The sequence below is a fragment of the Periplaneta americana genome, chromosome 15, assembly GCF_040183065.1.
Source record: "Periplaneta americana isolate PAMFEO1 chromosome 15, P.americana_PAMFEO1_priV1, whole genome shotgun sequence".
Taxonomy (NCBI): domain Eukaryota; kingdom Metazoa; phylum Arthropoda; class Insecta; order Blattodea; family Blattidae; genus Periplaneta; species Periplaneta americana.
In genome coordinates this window covers 108,949,888-108,968,787 of record NC_091131.1, presented here as the reverse complement: position 1 = coordinate 108,968,787, position 18,900 = coordinate 108,949,888, and the positions used below count along the sequence as shown (strand labels likewise).

At 35.3% G+C, this 18,900-nt stretch overlaps 1 protein-coding gene across 1 annotated transcript; it reads right to left on the bottom strand.

The window, feature by feature from the left end:
• Positions 1-423: 423 nt before the first annotated feature.
• Positions 424-18,681, bottom strand: LOC138715261 (protein YIPF6). The gene is made up of 7 exons (XM_069847989.1): positions 18,548-18,681; positions 18,243-18,365; positions 14,501-14,579; positions 14,353-14,395; positions 7,257-7,388; positions 4,844-5,001; positions 424-1,126 (listed from the first exon to the last, which is right to left on the bottom strand). Exons 1-7 carry the CDS (start codon positions 18,575-18,577, stop codon positions 1,014-1,016), a joined length of 678 nt encoding a protein of 225 aa, XP_069704090.1. The 5' UTR covers positions 18,578-18,681; the 3' UTR covers positions 424-1,013.
• Positions 18,682-18,900: the final 219 nt, after the last annotated feature.

Here is an 18,900-nt window from a genome sequence, read left to right as displayed (position 1 = left end):
CAGTAATCCATTGTTGCATCGAACTCACGGTTTCCTGCATTGTCAGAGTCATTTCCACATCAGTCTTATACATATATTTCATATTTATTTTCTGCGGGAATTTTATTTTGCCCACCCTGTGGTATATATATATATATAGATCACTGGTAATTGTTGAAAGGTAACAATTCTATCTTCATTTCCCTTAAAAATCGTTTGCCTCTGGCATCTAATAATTATCTAATACCTACCTTTTTCGACCAGCCTCATGGTCTAGTGGTCAGAGCTTCTGGCTATAGTTCATGAGGTCCCGGGTTCGATTCCCCGGTTAGAGCACAGGAATTTTTCCTTAAAGGGGATTATTCCTGTGCTCGTCTATGGTCTGGAATTTAGGTTAAGTTTAGATTTAAGACCTCTCCTGGCACCACATTATCATAATCATCCTATCACATCATCGGGGTAATGTAACTCCGCCTTCCAGGCACCCTAACCTCAGAAGTGGGTTACAACTAAGCCACGGCCAGGAGAGAAGACCAAAAATGTCGAAAAGACAACCTGGTGGCATTGGATAAAAAAAAAATAATTGTTATCAATTAGCAAAGTAACCACTCGACAATTAAGAATGATTCTCATTGCATTCTATAAAATGTCTTTATAGGCCACTACATTATAATCATTATAAGTTACTCATATCTAGGAAACACAACAGTTTCAATTTTACTGACGAATAATTTCGTTTTCTTCTGGTAGGCATTATTGATGTTCCTATTTTACTAATTGGATGGTAATATCTACATGCTATGTTAAGTAAGCAAAAAATAAAATCTTAAACTGAAATGAGAGTTTACTGTAAAATATGGAATGATACCTTAAATTTAAATACAGAAGATAAATTGCTGTAGTAGTGATGAATGCGTTTCAAATTGTGCAGGAGGCAATTCTGAAGTATCTAGCTTGTGTCACATCCATTCACTTGAATCACACAGGGATATTGTCCAAACTGAACACACAGATTAGTTATACTGCTCTGGTGATCAAGAATGTGATATCACTAACCATGAGATAACAAAATAAAACAGAAACATAGGATATACTGCCAGCGCTTTCCTGCCAGCAGGTTGACTGTCTCCAAGAAACACCATGGATGCTGTGTGGAAACAGGAAAATAAAAGGAACAATTAAAATGCAGGAAGTTTTTTAAGAAGTAAAGAAAATTCTTATTATCAAAGAAATCCTCACACTTGCACATTGATAAGCCCTTGCCACTTTTCTGTTTGGCTACTCTCACATGCCATACTGGAAAGAAATTAATGGAATATCCTCTCATCTCGAAATAGTATAGATTTGTGTCATTAAGTGTATTACAATAATCTGCCTAAAGTTTAGATTCTGAGTGAGTACGAGCCACTGTGAAAATATGCACATGATAAAGAGAGTGTATGAATAAGTACTGTGAATGTTGCATTGTTCACTGTGCACGTTATATTGCGCAATATGTGTATGCTGTGTATTGTCCATGTGCTGTACTATGTGCAGTGATGATAAATCCTTTTGACAAAACTGACCTCCTTCACTAGAATTCCTCCTTTCATACCAAAAGTTTCCTTCACTTAATAATGGCAGTAAAATGAAGAAGTCTCTTGTAGTAGCCTACAAGGAAAAATATTGTTGATTCAACCAAATAACACAAATCTTACAGTAAAGGTAAGTTAGTGTTAAGATTGCATGACTTCTTCTGACAAATGTATATGCAAATAATTCTAAAATAATTACTAATAACAATGAAATAAATATAAATGATTATACGAGGGCCGTCCAGAAAGTAAGTTTATAGACAGAAAACACAATTTCATGGAAAGATTTATTGGAACATGTAACAATTAGAGCTATTTTTCAACATATTTCCCACCGGAATTGAGACATTTGTCATACCTTGGAATCAATTTTTGTATTCCTGTGTCATAGAAGTCTGCTGCCTGAAATCAGAACCAGAGTGTGACAGCTGTCTGCATCTCTCTGTTGATCCCATGGTATGATACGTCTCAATTCCGGTGGGGAATATGTTGAAAAATAGCTCAACAATTGCTGTATCTATTCTAATAAATCTTTCATATATATATATATATATATTTGCCTCTGAAAGTGGTTTCAACTCTTCACATTTCTTTCACAGTATATAATGTGGCAAGAGAACTAATCAAAATCTCACTGGAATAATACTGACCTTAATATAGCACTTATTCAGTGTGACAAAATTATCTTCCTTCATTTTTTTCACTTATTTAACGATGCTGTATTAACTACTGGGTTATTTAGAATCTATGCAATTGGTAATAGTGAGATGGTATTTGGTGAGATGAGGCATATGATTCACTAGATTACCTGACATTCGTCCTATGGTTGAGGAAAACCCAACCAGGTAATCAGTCCAAGCAGAAATCGAATTCATGCCAAAGTGCAACTCCAGATCAGCAGGCAAATGAGCTACCGCATGAGCTATGCTGGCAATGCTGGTGGCTATTATGTTGCTTGATGGTTCAAATACTGAAGTAAACATAATTTTCGATTTACCATTACAGCATTATTATTTTTATACAGGGTCCGGCAGAAAGATCTCCCCAATTTGAAACATAAATCAAAAGAACAACATAGATCCCATTCAAAATTTTAGTTTACCATCTTACAGAAGAATGCTTGCCATTTTGATATCACTTTGTTTTAAAGAAAATATCGTCCAAATGCTTGCTCTCATGAGCTATACACTCCTGAAACAGTGACTGTGCGTCCTTTTTCCCAAAAAAAAGTATGACTTTATTCCAAATTGTGCAACAGTACACTAAACAGTAATACGCTCGCTGTGAAGAGGTCGCTAATGCATTTTTCGAGGATTTTCTGGGCTCAATACTGAAGATTTTGTTTGTCGACACAGCCCGACAAATGAGAATAATCTTACAAGTTAGTCACTACCAAGCGCTACTGGAAAATTTTTTCCAATATGTTCTCGCAAGCATCTTGGCGGTTACCATCGTAACTTTGTAGGTCTAGGTGTAAGATTCGTCTGACACCGTTCAGATATTCCCAATACCAGAGCATGTTCAATGGCTGAATGTCGTATCATGGAGATGTGGTAACAGCATGCCTCACAGCTGTGATATTCTCAGGAGTCCAAACGTTGTGAAATCTACCGGACAACTTCTGTTTGAAAATTGGACCTTTTGTCTGAAATTTCTCACCCATAACAGTATGGTTTTCTCATCAGGAATTCTTTCGTGTCGACCTACTCTAAAATGGAAACGAAACTGATGCTGCTTTACAATCACAGAATCGCCATTTTTTTTAACATACTTCAACAACAAAATGCACGATGTTCAGCTGTCCTCGCTATGATGGTAACTGAAATGGCATGACTTGTGCTCCTCAAAGATATATACCACTCAAGCAAAACTATCAAGAAACCTGTGCGGCAGCCAATTCAAACAGGGGAGATCATTCTGCTGGACCTTGTATTTTTAACTCACATAAGACATAATTACATAAGTACCGGTACTGTAGTTAAGGCCATTTCGTTAACTTCAGTGCATATAAATATATAAATAGCATGATTGTGCTGAATGGTATGCATTGTTCAAGGGTAAATTCGAGTAACTGAATTTAATAGTTTTATTTTGTCAAAGATGTCTTCTCCATGTTACAAATTTTGTTACATGTTTATTCCTAAACCACGAAATATTGCCGAATTTTATGTACTGAACATTCAATATTTCCTTTATCACTGACTGTGTACTGTGCATGTTTTGTGGTACATTGTGTTAGCGTGTGTGAGTGAGAGAGTGCATGGCTGCAAGCATGGGCATAAGCATGTGTTTGTGTGCACTGAAACCTTCTTCCCCTCCAGATTTCAAAATTAATTTTTATGTGTAGTTTTATCAAATGAATCAACCAGTTACGGCATTGTGAGGAAAAACCATATTACAGTCCAGTGGAAAAGGCTTCACACAAAACGATAGATAAACACACATAAAAATAAGTGGCATGTCAAAGACTGATTCAGTTTTTTGGTAATGTCACAATACTCACTCTCAAGATTGGCTTAATGTTTGAGCTCTGTTATATTCAGAACCATACCCATCGCAGACTAGTAACATTGTTCACTAATCAGATTTGAGATTTATGCAGCAATAAAATTGTTCTTCCTACGACACATCATCAAATGAGATGTACTGCCTAATAATAGATGTATCAGTCAGAACCTCAATCACAGGTAAATTCTAGTTATGAAACTTTTCTTTCAAGTGAAAAAAGTGTTGACTGACCATATGGTTCTGAAACTGACCATAATTTTCAGACTGATTATTTACTCATTTTTCTCAAATACTGAATGAAACCTTCGTGAATTCACGAAGAGTGAACATGTATGCATTAAGATGCTCATCTCAGAATCTACAGAGACTGAAATTGTCTAATTTTACAACCAAAATCCTCATTTGTGTGTAGAACTCACAGAAATAATATAACAACAAATAGCAATGAATAGAGGAGGAAAAAAAATTAAATGTTAAGTACAGGAACGCCATTTCGTAATTTCATTTAAGAAACAAGTCAAACGAAATATCTTTGCATAAAAAACGGATGCTCCCTGGACCAAATTATCGTATTTTATAATTGTGTGAATGCAACAGAAGCCAGAAGTTTTGCTAAAGATGTTATTGCTATAGCACTACGAAATGACGTTCCTGTACTTATCAATTACCAAAATGAATAGAGAAAAAAAAATATTCTATGTATGTGCCCCTCATTAAGTTATCCCATTCCATTAACTCTTTGGAAAAACCCTCTGAAATAATGGACATACATTTATACTTACCAAATGTTGCCCAAGCAAATCCCACCATGGTTACTACAAATCTGACAATGAAGAGAAATAATGATTGTTCCATCAGAAGAATTGCTCTACAGACAATAAGAGCTATAGTTGTAGGAAGTAAGCAATAACCAAGGACACACACGCTCTGGAAAAATGATCTGAAATAAGAAATAGTGATACATTACATAAAATTTTTCCTGTGAAGATTGTATGTGCAGGTTATCCTCAATACACAGCATCTTCAAACCAGCCTCAATTACTATAAACAAGTGTGTTATTGTTGAATGAATTGTTGGCTAGTTTTCCTTAATTCTGCAGATCCCTGGACACAATGGCATTACAAGTAACATAGAGGCTTAATGCTCTGGCTAAAGGATGGCTCAAACTTCCCACAATGTCCAAGTTCTTTATTAGTCTTCCAATAAGTGTTGGACACAGAGCACTTAAACAGACATTAAGAAATTCTGGAATGCTTGAACTAAAGCATCACCTAAGACAGCTAAATTCCTAATTCAGCACCTACTTTTAATCAATCTTAATTCCCCCTCCCCCTTTTTTGTTAGTGTTTTTTTTTTTCACTCTTCAGTGGTTTGCCTTTACTGCAGTTCCCTGTTGATGGAGAGGAGCTCATTTAGTTGCAATGCTTCTCCTACAGATGGCCAACCTGTCGTAGAAGATGACTATGAAAAAACATAACAGAGTGTAGAGGCTACCACATAGAAAGCTAAGCTATGCTAACTGATACTAAGCTATGATGTGCTATGACACGAAACGGTAGCCAAGTTAAACTAGACAGATGTTTTAAAATGATGGCTGCATTATTTAATATTTGAAGGGAAGGCTGCTGTTGTGGAAGATGAAGAAAGAGAAAGAAACTGACTGCTTATGTTCATAGAGGCCGAAATAAAGACTGACCGTTCAAAATGAGCATGTCATTAAGTTAGCAATATAAACTTTAATGTAATGTAATAAATTTATTTCATGAAATGAAAAACATATTACTGAATTAATAAGTAGTACCCAAATTATAATATTAGGGTATAATAATAATTATGCAAGAGAATAAATTATTCATACAATCAGTTCCAAGAGTTTCACTTATTTCTTGCCAACAGTTGTTTTCCTGGTTGTCTCTTTATAATAATTTGAGGTTATGTCATAGAGATAGGAATATTTTTGTATTCCTTTAATTAGTCTTTTCTCCCTTGGTCTGCCTTCCATGATAATTAGTACGCAAAGCAATAAAATAATTATTAAAGTAGGCCTACACAAAATTTACACACAACAGTCTGCTAGATGCCTCCCAACACCTGATTATGCGCATATGCTAAGCTAGCTACAACTAAGAAAATCGCCTTCTAGGCGATCTGTGTAACTCAGCTTAGCGTAGCTTAGCTTATCTTGGCTTAGCATAGCGCTCTGGGTGTACCAGTCCATATAACTGCATTAGAGCTACTTTTTTCCTTGGCTTGCGTAACTCAATTTAGCTTTCTGTATATGGTGGCCTTAGGAATGGGAAGGAAGCGGATAATGATGTTTGTAATTGATACCATCTCAGCATTCAGCTGGAGAGATTTGGGAAACCACAAAAAACTCAAGTCAAGGTAACAACCCTGGGATCGAACCCCAGACCTCCCTCATACAAAGGCAGATGTAATCAATCTCTTCTTTTACTGAATGGAATATATATATATATATATATATATATATATATATATATATGGAAGCAGTGATGTTGAAGACACCAGAAGAGATACTAAAAGTCATAGGATCATTTATGATCCCTCATTAGGCAATTGCACAGTTGTGTTGTTCTCCCACTCAGTTCTGTTCATTCGTTGAAGAATAGAATTAATGTCTATTCAACATCTTCTTCCTCTTCCTCTTCTTCCTTAAAAATCTGTTCATTTCACTATCTTCCATCTTTTAATAAAACTATGATTTCTATTTACGCATCTTTCAATTTCCTCTGGCCCAATGGCTCCTGTGCCCAGGTCCCATATGGTGATAGCATTATGATACACATTCCAATGACCTTTAAACGCATATAGAGGATTTCCATTGCTGCAAATTTAAGACTTATGAAATGATCTTCATATTATTTTTATTTCAGGAATGCTAAGGCATCTAGTCCTCAAATTTCGCTCAAATATCGTGACTTTCACTTACATGGACTATTCAGTAACAATGAGATGATAAAATAGTGGTAATGGAGCAATTGTGGAATGAGAATAGCAGAAATACTGAGAATTTCAGATGAAATTTGTATCACAGCACTTCATCCACTGAGCTATGGTTAATCTACTAATGCTGTGAATTGAGCCCCAATTCTCTTAGTTAGATGCTTCGTTTCCAATTTGAATCAGTTTACTTTTCAGAAAAGAGAATCTTTGAAATCTCATTTCATACTTACATATTTCCGCCAAGCAGTTTGGAATTTAAGGTTACTATCATGGATCCAATCCATACAATCACAAAAACTTCAGCAAATTCTGGTCCTCCATCATTTGAATTATCAGCCGTATCTGTAGAACCTTGTAGAATCCTGTTACAAAAAAGAATACAATGTTGAATTACACAAATTTATTATACTAGCATTTATGGAACTTAATTCGCTGGGCCACTTCAAAGTGAAGTAGGTCCAATTAACCTTTGAATGACATAGCGCCAGTTAAATCAATCTTCTTAATGTATCCAGCTGTTTGCTGACAACATAAAGTCCACTGTAGTCTATTCAGTTGTTGTTTTTCACGAGAAATGAGGGGTATTTTGATCGGTGTTCATTATAGATGCATAGCTCCAGTTAACATTGTTAATAATCATAGTGTACATAATAACAATATACAAACACTCTATAGATTCAATTGGTATTCAAAGTCGACGCTATAAAGCCACCAGAATACTTAAATAATAAAACAATAACCAAAAGCATCAGTATCATAAAGTGTAGGGAAACTCTCCTGTTTGAAATTATACTACAGAAGGTGAAGGGAAGTATAATCATTACACTTACTCTGTTTAAATAAAACTGTGCATTTTACTTTTTCTACGATAGTGCATAAAGTTGCATTTTACCCACTGTTATCAGTGCTAAAGTGAGCCTTTAAAACATTAGTGCGTAAAAAAAGTGCATAATCACTTTACGCACTGTCAAAGAAAATGTAATATTCAATGTACATTCAGTAAGAAATTAATGCATTACCTCAATCTTTCAATACTTAAATATTACATATAACACAAATAAGTAACAAATTTAACATTCATATCTACATGTTAGCCTTTATTATTCTGAAGTTACATGTAGGCCTAGTACTCATTGTAACAAGGTTTATCATTCAACTGTTCCTAACCGCTTTGTTGATTATATGCCCGGTTTAGATGGCCATGAAATCGTTAACATGAATAAAACAAGCAGCTATTCTACGGATATTTACTTCTTTATGGTTCTGAGTTTGGACAGCCATGACATTATGATCTTTGATTTTTTTTCTCCCTAGCTGTTATTTATATTTGCTTTAACATCTTTGGTCATATCGCGAGTTAATCTTTTGGGTGAAATCCAAAGGCCTGTGTACTATTGTTGAGAATGGTTCCACTGTTGTGAACCAGATGATGACTGTATATGTATTACTGATTTGTTATGAATATGATTTCGGTGATGAATGAGACCGGTGATATTCAGGGATGTTGTGGCCTGAATTTCCTGGCATTTGCCTTACGGTTGAGGGAAAACCTTGAAAAGTCTCAACCAGAAAATTCAACCCGACCGGGAATCGAACCCAGGCCCTCTATGTAAGAGACCAGCATACTGACCCCTACACCATAGAGGTGGTCATTGTGATCTTATAACCTCTCCAACTTGAAATATTTATTTAATGTAAATTTGTGCTATCGCAGAAAAAACAATGTATGACAAACTTTACACTCGTACCAAAAAGAGAACCTTTACAAACTTGTCTCATAAATAACTATTATGTCAAACTTTAAAATACATAGTATGTATGTTTAGTCAGCAGTCCGAAGACTGGTTGGAAGTGACATCAATAAGGTATCACTTATGGGGCAGGAGATAATGGGTTAGGGTGGCCAGTTCCTTTCCCCCTCCATTGCATACATTGCTGACTACTAGCATAAAATATGTAGAAACAATATAAAGTGTTAATTATAAATGCTGCAAAAGTTTCAATAAAACCAACATAAAAAATACTGCAGTTGCAATCCTGGGAACCCTGAACTACACTGTTGTTCACACATCGTAGTATGAAAGTTGTGCAGTATTTTATACTGTAGTTAGCTTTGTGTGACCATACTTTAACTCTTGATTTTATGCTATTTCAAATAAAGACCAATTAACTTTTAACTAAAAATTATATTGCACATACAGTCATCATGGTGGTCTAGTAACTACAACAATGGACTTATAATCCTGTGGATCCAGGTTCGATACCTGGCATATCCCTGACTTACAAGAACTTGTGTTGGACAAGTCTGTGATCCAGGTAACACAGAGGTTTCCTCTGGGACCTCTGGTTCCCTTGTGGCATCCCAACAACCTCCATCATCTCATCTCATCATGGGTGTAGTGTAGACCAGCCTCTTAAGGCGCATCCTTGACAATGACTGTGTTGGTAAATTGATCTACACAACTGACTTCTTATGGGTGAATGGCAAACAGTCAAGTACCCACCAACAGGATGGGGGGGGGGGGGGTTCGTTTCGTGTACCATGTACATAATTCTCAGATAAATTAACTTCTGGATATTAAATATGAACAAAATCCATCCAACAGTTTGGGAGAAATTGCTATTCACAGACAGGCATATGGCATGCTCAAAACAGCTTTTTCCGGTATCATGTTGAAAAGCTGTATTTCCGCGAAAATTTTTTAATCAATTTTTTTTCTGCAACATCATAATACATTTTCTTTTTGCTTCGTGTAATAGGAAAGAAAAAGTGGTGGGTAAATAGGCTAGATTACGTCCTTACCACGAAGTGGCAACTTGAGTCTTGTGCTCTGACACTCTCACACACTGATTACAGAGAGGAAGTGTTATTGGTGAGAAAACACTGCTATCTGTGATTGTGTTTTAGCTTAACTTACTCTCAGCAGAAACAAACAAAATTTGATAACACAGTCTCAAGAGAAAAAATGGAACTCTCTGCATCATAATCCACAGTTAATTCCCGATTTATCACGAAAATCTTCTGTAGCTGCATTTAGATTGGCAACAGGTCATGATTGTTTGGCCAAACACCTGCATAGAATTGGAATATATCAGTCCCCTAATTGCCCATTGTGCAACTCAAACCAAGAAATGGATTCGGAACACCTCAAAATCTGTGCTTCAGTGGCTGACCATGATAATATCTTTGAAAAATATTGGAGTGCAAGAGGTCAAATGACTTTATTGTCAAACGCCTGGCATTAGAAAACAACAACTCTCAGCAGAAGCCAAAACGAAATTAGGTGTTGTATGCGTGTGTTCACGTTAATAATTTATAGGGGAGGAGTCAGAGTAGCCTAATTTGGGTATAGTAGGTAATTTGGGTATAAGTTACATTTTATTGAATAAAACTTTACTTAATCTTCAACATATACTGATTTAATATATATTGTCTATTTCAAAATTAGCTCTCATGGAGTGTTAAATATTTGTGTTGATCACACTGATACTGCTTGGTAAAAAAAATAACTGTTTCTGTCTATGAAATGACCCATTACATTCAAAGCAATACTGTTGGGAAATCAGTAATGATACAGTAACAAAATTCATGTATGTGTACATTACACATATTTAGAACATGTTTTTAATAAATGTAGTACCGGTAATATATCATTAATAGTTTGTTAGTAAATTACAATTTACAAACTTGGGGTAATTTGGGTGTAAATTACAATTTATTGAATAAAACTTTACCTAATCTTCAAACACAGGAAAATTTAATATTTTAATATATACTGTCTACTTCACGATTGTCTATCATGGACTGTTAAAAATTTGTCTTGATCACACTGATACTGCTTGGTAAAAAAAAAACTGTGATACAGTATCCAAATTCATGCATGTGTACATTACATATGTTTAGAACATGTAGTAAATGTAGTAATATATCATTAATAGTTCGTTAGTAAATTACAATTCACAAACGTGCGGTAATTTGGGTATAATTATAGGTTAATTGGTAACTAACCTAGTTTTTGTTCCAGAACACGTACACAAATTATGGACTGGTGAAGGACAAATATCCAAAGTGTTTTCTGTTCCTGATTTTAATGGGAGATGTTTTACGTTTATCAAGAACTTAAATATTGGTTGAATTTTTTTTGTCTTTTTAAGTATAATTAAAATTCTTAAACGCCTACCTAACCTCTTCATTCTGTTCTAGAATACATACACTAACCTATAGTTGGGATAATTTGATTTTATAAGGACTTTAAAGCATGTTTTACTTCAATAATACACATTATACTTAAATTTCCTTATCCATGGGGTAAATTGAGTATAGTTAAACTTAGGGTTATTATTATGATAGGACAACTTACTTGAAAATGCAATAGAATCATTCTAGAAGGTCACAGTGCTAATATATAAAAAAAACTGACTGGAAAATTTTATCATGGTAACAGGTTATGGTCTCTAAACTTAAAAAGGGCTCTTTTTATACCGAAATTACCTCAACCCACCCTAGCTTGAAATGGTATATAGACATAGTATTGAGCAGTGTCTATTTATGCGCAATAATTATGTTCTAACAAACAAATTCGGTTCATGAAATTCGAACACAATATCAGGAAAGATTTCCGTATTATTGATGTTCATGACCTTGTGAATAAATTCCAAGGTGACAGGAAGTACTACAGATAAGAAATGCTAAAGGTGTACTGTCGTAACTTGGATAACATTGTACAACACTTGGAAAATTTCCCTAAAAATTGCTAATTATCTTTCACAGGAAATCGGTTATGTCTTACACTATTGTGCAAAATGCTGCAAATCTGCAGAAATTAAAACCTTACAAATTTACAGTAATGCAAGAACTATGACCCAGCGATCTTATAATCAGGTGCATATTTTGTGAGTGGATTTCAAATGATGTGCATAATGCAAAATTGACCTTATTCTCCTGTTTTTGGACAAGGCTTGGTTTCATATCCATGGATACGTAAATACACACAAATGTCTGAAACAAAGAGGCATATAGTTTCAGCATCTTCTTGTTTAATTTGGGAGAATAAATAACGTTTTAACTATCCATAATTAATAGTATTTTAAGTTAATAGTTTGGGGATTTTCAAACCACCAATAGCATGTTTTCTCTGTAACTGGAATCAATCTCAGAAAATCATATCCCTGATTTTCAATCCTCTTATTAAATCTCTCTTAAAATTAGGTTCTGATTTCGCTATACACAGCAGCTCTCAAAAGTTTAGAGCATCCCTCTTAGAAAAACATTTTCTTAAATTTTATTCTTAATATTTATTCATTACCTGTCTGAGATTCTAGCTTATACTGTATGTACATTTATTATCAACCAGTACATCTCACTTGACGACATGTGTCAGAGGAAGAACAATTGTTTGTATACATCTGAAGTCTGATTAGCATAATTTATTACTAGTCAGCGATGTTGCAGTAGAAGGGGAAAGGAACTGACCACCCTACAGCATTATCTTCTCACTCAGTTGCCTCATGACTGATGCCTTATTGGTGTCACTTCTAAGGTTCAAACCTGTCTTCGGACAGTTGACTAAACAACAACAATACTTATTTATTCAGGAAAAGTCAATTGATATTTAAAGTTGTAATAAATGACAGCTACATTCGAATATTTTTTATTTTTCATATAAAAGTTATGGCCATTTTTCAATTTTTGAAAATTTAACACTTTCTAGCATAAAAGTTATTTAATATTTGTTTGAAACATAAATTTTCCATTCTGAATGTTATGCACATATTTGAAACCAAAATACGCATGATAATTTATTCTGCATGTATTTACTTATCACGTTATAGATAGTAAACAGTTATAAGTGTAAAGTAACTACAGTAACCATGGATTATCCGGAAAAAAACATGTTATCTAAACGACTCCTTTGGTTTCGATAAATGGGGTTATACTGTAATATATTTTAATAAGATGACTGTATTTCTCTAACACCCTGTGATACTCAGAAAGAACACGTGTTCAGGGGAGGTCACTATGTAGATAGAGATACCTTGAACCAGTCACATTCCTTAAGTGAGGAATGATACAAACTGCATTGTTTATGTGAGATTTCGTTCTAGAGTTGGATAGATTGAAGTGAATAAGTGCATGCCTAGTCAGTATTGGGTGTTGTGAAATGAGGTCATCCTCAGGAGTGTATTTCAGACCTGGTGGACCCTGGCAGCACCAAGCTTACTATTTTTCGAAATCGAGCGGTGCCAGGGCACTTTTCTGATTTTCATATTAGGCCTAACGTCAAATTCTGCAATTATAATAAAAAGTCATATTTTATTCTTATTTGAACAAATAGTATGGTCTATTACCTCTTTATCTGAATTCGAACCAATGTATTTTCGTCTGACATTCTACAAGTATTCCTGTGAAAATGATGATGATGATGATGACGACGATGGTGGTGGTGGTGATGATGATGATGATGATGATGCAGACGATGATGATGGCGACGACGAAGAAGGCAACTACTGCCAGTACTACTGAAATACCAGAGCCAGAGCACTTTTCTGTTTGGAAGTACACTACTGGTCATCCTCCTCAAGGTTTGTCTTTAACAGTCTCAGAAGACCTATAATTCTTAAATGTTGCCTGCACACAATGTTTACTCACATTAATTTTCTTGAAATTTAACTTTACAGATATTTTTCCTTGTATAATACAAGTATCTGCAATTTCACATCCTCATACACACTCGATTCGTCCATCTTCACAGCAGGATGTACAGTATGTAGACTCGCTCGGATCACTTGAGTTTATGAGGATCTATGGTTTATGAATGGAGATTGCTGAAGCGAGCTTAGGTCTTCTCTAAGAGATATTCAACCTCCTCCCTCCTTTTCTATAATTATAAACCCACTTTAGCAGTGTACAGCACCACATAATAAGTTCTTAAGACATTCTTTTCTATTGATTAAAAAAATTATTCTCGTCTGTAGTTTGTCAAACTCTCATAAAACTCTCTAACTTCTATTTCCTTCTAAAGACACCTATAAGAAAAGTTATTGTTTCTAAATAAATATTCACCAGAATAAACATTTCACTCCAAAATGTTAAATAAAAAAGTAGTCATAACTTTTATATAAAAATGATCAGTCTATTTTATTCAAGCAAATCTTAAAATGAAGATACTGTCATTCATTACAACGAAAAACTATAGTGGACTCTCTAAAATTAAAAATGTAATAATAAGAAACTGTGTTTGGGGGGTGGGGAGGGGGGGAAGGGTAAACTTTTGAATAGCACTAAATGCTGTATATTGCATACTTTATCAAGTCCAAAGTACTTACATTGCCATGAAAGTGCAAAGAACCAGCGGTCCCCATAAGTCCCCTTAAAAAAAAATAAAATATGTAATTAAACCTTTATAATTTATCTCAACATATACTTATATTCTATAACAATAATTCAACACACGTGATTATTAAAAATACTCACATTCTTTCAACAGGCTTTTCTTCTCTTTGGGATACAGCACATGAAAAAACTTCACCCCAACAGCTCTGAGATCCCGTAACTGTAAAGAAAACAGCGGCACATCATATAGTGCTCCAAATGAATATGATTTCCTGCTGCTTCAGATACAATGAACTGACACTTCTAAGTGATGACCTTCTATGTGTCCTAGTCTTCAATTAATGGTCTTACGAGTTCTTACACATGATCAAAAATTTCATTGAATACATTCACAAGCAATTATTGCAATCTTCAGGGCAGCTAACTCTCAGACCTCCAATCAAATTTATACCATATGAGAAAACAGCTGCCTTTTTAACATAAAACGTTCTTGACATTCGAGAAATCTGGTGACACTTTCCGTCAATACAGTCACGTCATCCAAATGTGCCATGTAACGAAATCTATAATTTAATTTCAATTTAATAAAAAATAATTATTCGTATACAAATAGGGGTCATTAATAAATGCGGGGACTATAAAGACAGAAACAGTTAATTTAACACAATCTCATTTTAAAGTGCTTAACTGTAACATTTGGTAATTTTCCAAATGATATATTATTCATTACAATTTCAAACAACTCATTGGCATCATATTGATGTGTGAATCATTTCAACTATCAATTGCACTGTTGTCTCAAGACTAGGCCTCATGCAATGAGGAACCAATTATGAAGTAATTAACGAGAAGGCTGCACCCTGTTAAATTTAAATGCAGGGAATATAAAGACAGAAATGGAAAGAAATATAAAAATTTTATTCAAATCCCAAATATCCATTACAATTCCAGCCATGCTCACAATAACAATCACAGATAGTAAGATAAACGTTTTATGAAATTGTATGCATTCGATAAATTCCCTATCACTTTCAAAGAACCATTTTTCGGCTACATCATCCTCTTTTTAGCTTAGCAAGAAGCTGATTCTTTTTCTAGTGCACCTAATAGTAGCCTCATGGCCAAGTTAGATTCTTTAGAAAATAGGAACATTATTCAAAACACAAAAGCAATAACTACAGCATCTATGTGATTTACATATTACAGAGCTATTATTATCATAGGTCCCAGAAAAGAGCGGCCGGAGCCACGCTCTGTGTGGTTTCCGCCATGCGCTAACCGTTTCTCCCGCGCAATTGACTTCCAGTAGCCATATGGCATTCAGTGTGCTTAGAAGTCGTGTAATGAAACTCTCAATTCCTCAAGATGTGTACAACATTAATGTATCAAGTTTAGTGATTATTGTGCATTTAGGTAATGCCTAGCAACAAATTCTCACTATGTACAATATGTACATAAAAGGCAGAAGGTCGTGTGCGAAAACAAGACGAAAATTTCGAATAAACTTTCCAAACAGACCTGTGCCTTCTGTCAAAACAATTAGACGACTCGCTAAAAGATTTAAAGAAACAGGCTCAGTGAAGAATCGAAAATCAAGCAGAAAACGTAGTGTTCTTATGTGGAATGATTGTCAGTTTATTTCCAACAAGCACTGCCACTGCTCATACAGCTGCCATGTCAATGAGGGAATTGAGGCGTATTTTCGGTACGAGAGTAATCAGTAATAATTTGTGGTCTCCACGAAGCCCAGATATAACACCCTGTGACTTTTATTTATGGGGAATGCTAAAAGGTAGGGTTTATAGGAAAAATCCTCATTCTATAGATGAACTAAAAGACTCCTATATGAGAAGAAATCCAAGCTATCAATGATGTGGAACTTCAAAGTGTTGTTCATTTGTATATCAGAAGATGTCAGTTTGTGTGACGGCAAGTGGGAGCCATTTTCAGCAACAACTGTGAGCTTGATAAGTCCAAATTATAGAACATTTATTGTTAGTATTGTTATATATTGGAGAAGTGCCGGAGAAATGGTTGTGCACTCGGCAGAAACCATGCAGGGCGCGGCTGGCTGCTCTTTTCTGGGACCTATGATAATAATAGCTCTGTATAAAGAACCACGTGAACCATCCACACATATATGAACTGAATGGAGAAAAGAGGAAGATTTTTATCAGACAGCATTGAGGCTATGGTTCAACTTGTGTATGAAGAGATCTGTACAGATTAGGCAGCTATTGGGTGGTCCTGAGACTGCCTTTTAGTCATTAACTGATGTGTGTAACAGGCTTCACAGATAAAGCCAGTCAGGTAATCAGGTCAAGCGAGATTCGAATTGATGCCCAAGCACAGCCTCTGAGAAGTAAAGGCAAGTTCGGTAAATTCTGCCTCATGCTCTCTCATTTAGGTTCAGGATTCATATAGCTAGTTGCCATAAATTTGTAATATTAGCTTCCCCGTTTTACACTGCATCATATTTTAATGATTTTTATTACCCTTAAAAAATACATAGCCCTTGGCAGAGTCTGAAACCACGAATTTCAGATTCAGCGACAAGCATGGTAACATCTGCTCTGGTATAACATAAAATCCATATGTGATAAGGAAAGCTTTAGTCTGTAAATAAATAATGGTATGGAGAACGAAAAACTGGCCACCGCCGCAGCTCAGATGGCAGAGGAGCTTGCCTTCTGATCGGGAGCTGCACTCGGGCATGGGTTCGATTCCCGTTTGGGCTGATTATATAGTTAGGTTTTGTCCGAGGTTTTCCCCAACCATAAGGAGAATGTCAGGTAATCAATGGGGAATCCTCGGCCTCATCTCGCCAAATACCATTTTCCTATCATTGATTCCATAACCCCATAGTTGATAAAGCGTCATTAAATAATCAACTAAAAAAAATGAAAAATTGGTACGAACATTCGACAATTCCAACATAGCCTATCTTTCAAACATGGGTTGTAGCTAGGACAGGAATTTGATTTAATAAGCCAATCTATACATTAAATTAGTTAGAGTGAAACATGAACAAGGGCTAAGCATCATCACTGAATACAACAAATATAATGAAATCACTGCTACCTACCACCGACCTTGGCATATTGGTATCACGGGTAAAGTGGTGCTTATCTGTAGGCCTATTCTAGTATGGCCTAGCCATAGTATATTTTAGAGTGAAGCAAATATCGAACCTCACGTGAGAAAGAAGACCGAACCAAGTTTTTAAAAACACATATTGGTGAGGGGGGCCTCTCTCGGGAGAATCTCGCCCAATTACCTGTACACACAGAAACAAACCTAAACCATTTAGCGTATTATAATAACTATCTACGGCCCCTAAGGTATTTTTTTACAATTGCGTTACCGCGTTAAGGTACAAATGTACTGTATTTACGTACTCGGCTTCTAGTAGAGTCATATGTATCGTAAACAAAATAAAAATTGAATGTCGTCACCAATTTCGCACCGAAATAAAGGTTGAAAGTTGTTGTGAAAGTGGTGGCCGGTGGACCCAGGATCGCTGTCCAGGTGGAAGCGGTAGGCGGCAGTAAGGAGCAGCACATACATATCATTTCTATGAGTTTCCCTACTCATCGCAGAGAGAAGGTGAGTTTTCGTAAGGTCGAATCAGTGACAGATTAGATTAGGTTAGTTTAGGCTTTTGATATGCTTTGCATATAGACTACTCATAACTGTCTTAAGAATGTCACTACACCATCCAAATCCTCTCTTTCCCACGCTATCCCGTAGTGTCTTTGGTGGGCTGTTCTTGCTATTCGCCATTCTCTGGTAACGCTATTATAAAGATTTACCGCATCTGTACTTAGGAATGGTTCTATATGCACTTTTAGTATTAATATTTGTTTATGATGTTTATACTCACGACAGTATCTCTGATTGGTTCATCCAACGTATTGAATTCTGGTTCACTGCCTTGTTTCTGGCCTCTTTGTTGATTGGGAACTGTCATATCCCCTTCTACGCTGCCTCCAAAATCGTCATACATCTAAACATTAATTGATGCACTATTTTAACATTCAATGACATAAAGTAAACAATTTTGTGGCTATAATTATTTCGCTTTCTTATTGATACAGTAATAATGACTCGATTCGATTAAGACATTTATAATAAAATACAGTGAATGTTAATTAGACACAGTATTATTTTAAAACTAATATTACTAACATCTAGCTTTGCCTCTTCAATATTTGCCATGACTGTTATTGTGGTTAATTGTGACAAGCTGACAACGTATTGGTATGGTATCGCGACTTATCTAAAGACGCGACGTATTATTCATATTTTTATTTTGATACGAGAACAGTCTTGCCAAAAGTTGCAACATGTTAGCGCTATATACTAGACTGTGATGTTAGTATATTACGTTCCTTAATATTTTCCAATATGATATAATAATAAAAAGTATAGAACTTATAGTTGTTAAATTTCATTACAACATATTAAATTGGCTTTAAAGTGACAAGAAATATATACTTATGACATTGTAACACATGTTAAGTTGTGTACATAGTGTTGGT

What these genes read in the sequence shown, in the direction of transcription:
- LOC138715261 (XM_069847989.1), bottom strand. Translation starts at nt 18,577, where the DNA reads ATGGCAAATATTGAAGAGGCAAAGCTAGAT. An exon ending in AAACTGCTTGGCGGAAATAT is followed by an intron (nt 5,002 to 7,256) that starts GTAAGTATGAAA and finishes TTCTTATTTCAG; the next exon opens with ATCATTTTTCCAGAGCGTGT. An exon ending in ATTTGCTTGGGCAACATTTG is followed by an intron (nt 1,127 to 4,843) that starts GTAAGTATAAAT and finishes GTTTCCACACAG; the next exon opens with CATCCATGGTGTTTCTTGGA.